The sequence below is a fragment of the Brachyhypopomus gauderio genome, chromosome 10 (assembly GCF_052324685.1).
Source record: "Brachyhypopomus gauderio isolate BG-103 chromosome 10, BGAUD_0.2, whole genome shotgun sequence".
Classification (NCBI taxonomy): Eukaryota; Metazoa; Chordata; class Actinopteri; order Gymnotiformes; family Hypopomidae; genus Brachyhypopomus; species Brachyhypopomus gauderio.
This window is the reverse complement of record NC_135220.1, coordinates 13,416,741-13,423,685: the sequence shown is the minus strand read 5'-3', so window position 1 is coordinate 13,423,685 and position 6,945 is coordinate 13,416,741. Positions and strand designations below refer to the sequence as shown.

The window sequence follows — 6,945 nt, the reverse complement described above, 5'->3', positions numbered from 1 at the left end:
CAGTGTAGAGCTCCACATAATTTATGTGATCTCAATAAATCTGAATATAACCTGTTCACATTCCTGCCTTCCTGGGTAGACCCCCTGTTAGAGACAGATCGGTCAATACCACTTTCCTCACTAAAACAAGCCCAAGGGGCTTCTTCCAGTGGTACAGTGCATGTCTAAGTCACTGTGATATGGCATGGAGATCACATATGCAGCTGAGGTGGACAGATAAAATCCAGCTCATGAAGCTTCTCATTTTTAGTAACCCTAATGGCAGGACCTGGATAGCAGATACCATAAGTCCCTGTAATCTCAGACATGTGTGAAATTGCACCATCTGCCCCACTCTGAACTGCACGAGGCAGCTCTTGAGGGAGAGAACACTCTCTTGTGACAGGCACGCACCTGGAAATAGCTAGAGTCCCAGGAATGCAACCGTCTGAGAGGGAAATAGTTCAGATTCATTCTGAACTTGAGAGACACTAAATGGGAGAGCACATGGTTCGGATCTCATGACACTTTGTCTCTGGAATTGGCCTAGACCAATCAATCACCTGTAAATTATGATCTTGAGTCTCGTAACAGAGCTAATTCCACTTCCACAGACAGCACATCTGCAGAGTCTGAACTGCAGAACTGCCTATTCTTTGCATGTGCTGCAGTAAGCAAATGGGAGGAACTCTCATTGAGAGAAGTTAATGCTTATGCAGAAAAATGCATTTAGTTTGGTGATTGATGTGTCACTTGGATGTGTAGATCATGATAGAGTGCTACACGTCAACAGATTGAAATGTCTGACATTCTATCTGTTCAACACTCTGAGATCTAAGCTGGGATGTCATGCCTTTGTCATGTCATGTCACTGCCCTTCTGGGGAACAAGGAAATATTAAGAAAAAGAACCCTACTGACTTTACACTAGTCCATGTGAACTAACCAAATTGCTGTTTCTTCCCAAGAAAATAAGCTTGTCAATGTGACACAAAGTAATTTTGCTGAAACACAAGGGTCCCATGGCAAACAGGAGCTTGAAACATTTGGCTATTGTCCTGAATACCTAGTCAGAGCTGACATAGCTTGCCAAGCTTCTATGTAGACCGAAAGTGTTCCCATCTAAGTTGGAGATGGGAGAAGGAGCTTGAGCTACGAACACTGTGCTAGCACTCATAGATGGTGCAACACTGACATCTTATCAGATCAGGGTTAGGGGTCAGACTGCAGGTTGGGGGGCTTGTTGCAGGGTTTTGAACTTGTGCCTTTGTAGAAACCCTGGGGAACAGAGTCAGAGAATTTATCCATTTTGGGTAGACCCCAGGAGCAATGAAACAATTCCCTCTCCTTGGCATCAGGGTTTAAAAGAACTGGCCAGTCAATGTTGAGACAAGCAGTGGTTCGTTCCCACACCCCAAGGAGCAGCACAGGGTCAAGCAGTGGAGATGCTAGAGGAAACTTGAATAACAGTGTTGTCATCCTCTGCACAAGGCAGCTTGCCTCGAGAAGAGGGGTAGGTCCCCAAACGTGCTGGGATCAGCTTGGTCAGCCCAGTTGAGCCTGTGTAAATTCTGGTGAATATCCAGAGTTCCAACTTTGTCACCATTTCCCCCATTAGAGTCGTGCTGGCCAGAATCAACAGTTTGAGAGGCAGCTACTTGAAGCCTACAGCACAGAAACATCTTAGGTAGTGATAGGCAATAGATAATTATCTGGAAGAGAAATACCTTCCTGGGTATATTTTAGCCCCAAACAAGCAACTTAAAAGGGATCAGTTAATGAGTTAAACAAAATTAGTTCAGCCACTGAAAGTCTTTACTTAACAGGGAAACAACAAAGCAAACAACAAAGCAGGACCATGGATGCGGTCCTAACTTCAGTCCAGATATTGCATCCCCTCAGATGTTATTCACAAATCATAAATGAAACTCTGGCTCTACTGTTAAATATTTTAGACTTTATCTATAAAATTATATTATAGAATTTATATATTAAATTTAGATTAGAATTTTATAGAATTTCTGAACCCAGAACCTAGAGAAACATTTAATTACTGCAGCAAACGGCAATAATGAGTATAAGAACAGGAATTTTCTCTTCAGTGTTAAACACTGCCTGAATCAGAAATACCTGTACTATAATGAATGTTCCTGTACTATAAACAAAAAACCTTCACAAAATCAGTTTCTTTAAGAAAACTAGAACTGTTGGATATGATCCAAATGGTGTTTTTACACTTGAACAGAGTAAATGTGTCTAGCTGGAGGTTATTTACAGGGATATGGTTAAAATGGAGTGGTTGACAGGAATTCCACTAGGATTGTTCCAGATGCTACAGCAGTACAGATACATAAATATCTTGTCTGGGTGGTGCATGACATGACAATATATATGCGTATTTTAACACACAAAGCATTCCAAAACAAGATCCAACTACATAAATTCTAAAACAAACAAAACTGCCTGGACATCACTATTAAAAGGAAGTACACTATTTGCATAAATAGCACCAATATAAGAGGTACACCAAGACGATGACACCAAGCATCTTTATTAAATAAAAAAACTATTTACAAATATTTTCTTAGCAGCCACTTTATTAGGTTCACTATTAAATATTCTACAGGTGTCCAAGTACTTGGATGTTGTACATCAAATTTAGTCAACTAATTGTAATTTGCTTGTACTATGATCAACTGTCTCATGTTTCCAACAGTACCTTTCATAAATTACATTTTAACATTGACATCAGAGCCAAGCACAATATGTATAGTTCTGAACTTTGTGTGCATATAAATACATATAATGTATGATGTTACAGAAGCAAAAAAATGAGCTTTCTAAAAATATATAAATAACTATGTTCTCTTCTTGGCTTGCTTAAAAACCTCATGATTTATGTTCAAGTCTGGTCAAGTAGTCCTCACAAAGGGCGATCATGCAAAATAAAAGCTCTTCAATTTTTTTTTTTGTTACTATAAATGCTATTTATGAATGCAATTACAAATGCAATTGTAAATACTCTTTACAAGTTCAGTTACAAATGTAATTTTGAACATCCATCTAAAAATAAAATATTTTAAAAACCTCTTTGATCAAAGATGCATTGCCCAACAAAGGTTAGAATGATAGACTTGTACTCTGACTACAGCAGAAGAAGTCAGCTCAGAGCACAACGGAGCAGAGCGCACAGGCTGAGAGCAGCTCTTTGAGCAGGGAATTCGAATTTATGTAGATTTTTGCATCACCTTGGCAGAAATCTGATACCACCCATCACTTGATACATACATGGAATTCATGCTGGTTTTCCCAGTTACTGAACTGCAATAACACAGATCTTTAGGTCAAAGCTGAAACCTGACAGAGTTCCTGCAGACATGTGGCGAGTCCAGAATCCAGTGAGTCATGTTTGTTTTCTAGGGGTGTCACTGTAAGGTACATTTTCTAAAAGAGCACTCTCTCTGGGCCGCAACACTGTGGAAGAGAGCAGGACAACCGGTTTACAGCAGGCGATGTTTAAATTGAGCATATGAATTATTCATAATCACTGTAGACAATGTAGGGAAACCAAAACATACCAAGTTTATCTTTTCCAAAATGCTCAGCCTGTAGGACATTTTCACGGAGAACTGCCTCAACATCTCTGCCCATGTTAATCATCTGCAGAGATAAAGAATGGTGCGTGTGAAATTTCTCCAAATTCAAGGGGAGACTCAATTCACAAAGACAATAAAGGGTGAAGGAACTATTAGCATCTTCAAAATGATTTCAATGTAGTTTAGACAGGTCTGTACAAGCAGACTAAAGCATCAACTCCAACAGAAGTATAGTAACTAGGCCTGTCGCGATAATTACATTATCGACTTATCGTACGATAATGTTTTTTACCGCGATCATTTTTGCTGATGTCGATATTTGGTCATTGGGTTTCCGCGCACATTTGTTTACACGAGAGTAAACCGCAACTACGTTAGATTTCAGAAAGACACGCAGTGCTGCTCTCTCGCACCCTCCCCCCTTAAGGGAAGACGAATCTGTGATCAGAGAGCGACATCTACAGGTTAGGAAATGAGTGCAGTGCACAGAGAGCGCATGCGTCAATAACAGTGCCTCCACACACACACGTGGAGATGTGTTCGCGAACGTATTCGAGGCTAATAGGACTCGAAATGATTAGAAACAATTCGCTTTTTATCACATTATTTAGTGGTTGTTTATTATAGTGACCGTAGCGAGCGACTCCGCCTACCTCCGCGAATGGTGGAAGCGTTTATACTTGCTTTTCTTTGCAGTGTTGTTCGAAACGATATGTGGTAGTATAAGAAACACCCCTTAAAAACAGGGGAATGAACATTTACCTGACAAACTTTAATGTTGCTTTTGTGTTTCAGGTTTGAAAAGTGCTGGAATTTGTTCGTTTCACAACAAATATCTGTCTGACTGAACGGTTCTCTTGTATTACGTTAACAAATACGAGCCTCTTGTAATTTGAGGACGAAACATGAGAGAACGTGAAGACGTTAAGATTGGGCGTTTTGAAAATAAACATCCATTAAATAATGTGATAAAAAGCGAATTATTTTGAGTATATATATAAAGATTTAACTTAATTAAGTTTAACGTGCTGGGTATTATTGAAATGGAGCTTTAAAGTGACGTACAAGTGCTTGAATTCCACCTTTTAAACGTGTATGAATCCTGCAAACATGACTTTGTTCATTGCGGCGCGGCGCGCGCGAAGTAACAAAATTTGAGAGGTGCACGACCTCGCGAATCGACAGCGCGCGACGCCCTCACGCACGGGCGGAGCCACTGCGATATTATCGTTTATCGCGATAATTTCTGGGACAATATATCGTTATGAAAATGTTGTTATCGTGACATATCGTGGCCTAATAGTAACTGTTAAAATGTCAGTGCTAGAATATTTGCAGGAACATACCTGTTGTATATTTTCTCCTGATGTTTCATTCTTGTTTTTCTTAAATTCTTCATTTATCTTTAACCTGGCAGCTGCACAGAAACAGATACAGAGGTACATTCAGTCTAAAATGTCCAAGGTAACAATGTCAGGTGCAGTTGGTTAACTAAATTTAAACTTCTGATATAAATACAGAAATGTATTTTGATGTTAAATTGAAGATACAAAAAACAAATTATAAAAGCCCCTTATATTGAACCAAAAAAGAGAGTCACTGTGAGTAAATTTTAACACCAATAAGTAATCTAAATGCATCACAAAACATCAAAAGTATAATATGAATCATGCTGTCAGGATTTGCATGGATGATGACAAGACTGGAGTCTCCGAACTTGTGCAGTGCTGTATTTGGCATCTGGACGCTGAAAGACAGGTAACAGGGTTTGTGCCAAAAAGACAGGGAGTAAACACGGGGAATTAGCACATACCGGTCAAAGCTCTGTCATCATCTTTAAATACGGTCATCCGTGTTCGGTGTAGAGCTTTAAACGTCTGAAGAACCTACATACACATATAAGAATAACTCTGCAGATAGACATATATTGCTAGACAGAAGCGTGGCCTGTTGTAAACCCCAGACGTTGCATTCCCGTTGTACACTTACTCCTGACCTTGCACGCGCGCCAGAAGCATTCATGCACGCGCAACTAGACGCACGGGGTCGTGCTAGCTAAGCTGACTAATTTAGTAGCCGAACTAGCTACACAGGCATAAAGTAAACAAAGCAGGACATCAGTTATAAAGTTGTGTAATTAACAGCCGATGACTACAAATATAAAGAAACACGCTATATCAGAGAAGACTTAGCTATATTTGTACCAACCAACCTTAAGGCGCGTCCCCATGTTTATGAATGACAATATTCTTCCTCTGGGAAACGTGCGCTAAACCCATAAGCTCTTGAGCGCCGCGTATTGTTGTGGAGTAATTTCGTGCATTCTTTTATGTTGGTTCTGAAAATTTTATACATCCCAGAACATGAGAGAATATTGATGTAATTTAATCTAGAACAATTATCGATGGAAGTCAATAACATCTATGGATATACTGAGCGAACTTTTATTTATCCGTTTGTAATAAGATGCAATGCAATACGTTAACCGTAATAAGACTTGCATTTTCAGCATCTTACTCAGAGCACATTGATCAGTATAACAGAGTGAGATCAGTCCCACGACCTTGGTGCTCTACCAGGTGGACATGTTTAAGTGAGGTCAAACTTTTGTTTAAGAGCTGTCACACAGGGAAGAGTTCAGATTCTGAATTGTGTATAGAAACACATAATTTTTAGTGCAAGTATGAATTCATACGTGTACTGTAGCCCAACGAGAGGTTCATATAACACACGAGGTTCATATTAATTGTAGCGTGATAAAGCTTTGGTCACATATTTGGTCATATTTGGTTAAAATGTTAAATACGACCATCTAAAGCCCATTTTGGGCTCTTGATGATAAGGCACTGTTCCCAAAGGCCGAGTGTAGGGAAAGTGTAGACAACAATCGCCTTTCCACTGTCTGTCATTAAATAACAGTCTGAGGAATCAACATTTGCTCATGCTGCTTGTAAACTTAGTGAACTTTGTATTTGTAATCTTACCATTAGCCTACGGCACTTTACAGTTGAGTGTCAGTACAGTAGTCCATGATATCTCACTCACCAGACCTTTTCTTCTTCATTCAGCACAGGTAAGTCAACAAACTTGTTAAGACATCCAACATGGGAAGGTTCATTAGATTTGTTGATGAAAGGGGAGAGCTCAGATTCTGATCATTCCTTAAAAATTGTTTCACATATCATGTGTATCGAAAAGCGGGGGGAAAAAGGAGGAAAAAAAGATAAACCTCATTCCTCAGTATTACATTACAGATCTTGTATTGTTTTAATGTAGGTGATAGAGGTGTCTGAGAACTATTAAACACATGTTGCCTTATATAAGGAAATACAAAAAAACACACACGTCCATATACAAAAGACATGTCCACC

General features: G+C 39.4%; 1 protein-coding gene across 3 annotated transcripts; it reads right to left on the bottom strand.

Moving 5' to 3' along the window:
* Nucleotides 1–2,509: 2,509 nt before the first annotated feature.
* On the bottom strand, nt 2,510–5,873 carry lyrm7 (LYR motif containing 7). Of its 3 annotated transcripts, none has more exons than XM_077018312.1 (5): nt 5,787–5,873; nt 5,388–5,460; nt 4,921–4,991; nt 3,557–3,638; nt 2,510–3,452 (listed from the first exon to the last, which is right to left on the bottom strand). In XM_077018312.1, exons 1-5 carry the CDS (start codon nt 5,802–5,804, stop codon nt 3,382–3,384), a joined length of 315 nt encoding a protein of 104 aa, XP_076874427.1. In that variant the 5' UTR covers nt 5,805–5,873; the 3' UTR covers nt 2,510–3,381. The 3 variants fall into 3 exon arrangements, with proteins under 3 accessions (XP_076874427.1, XP_076874426.1, XP_076874428.1); XM_077018311.1 differs by lacking the exon at nt 5,787–5,873 and adding an exon at nt 5,564–5,780; XM_077018313.1 differs by lacking the exon at nt 5,787–5,873 and adding an exon at nt 5,571–5,780.
* Between the last annotated feature and the right edge of the window lie 1,072 nt (nt 5,874–6,945).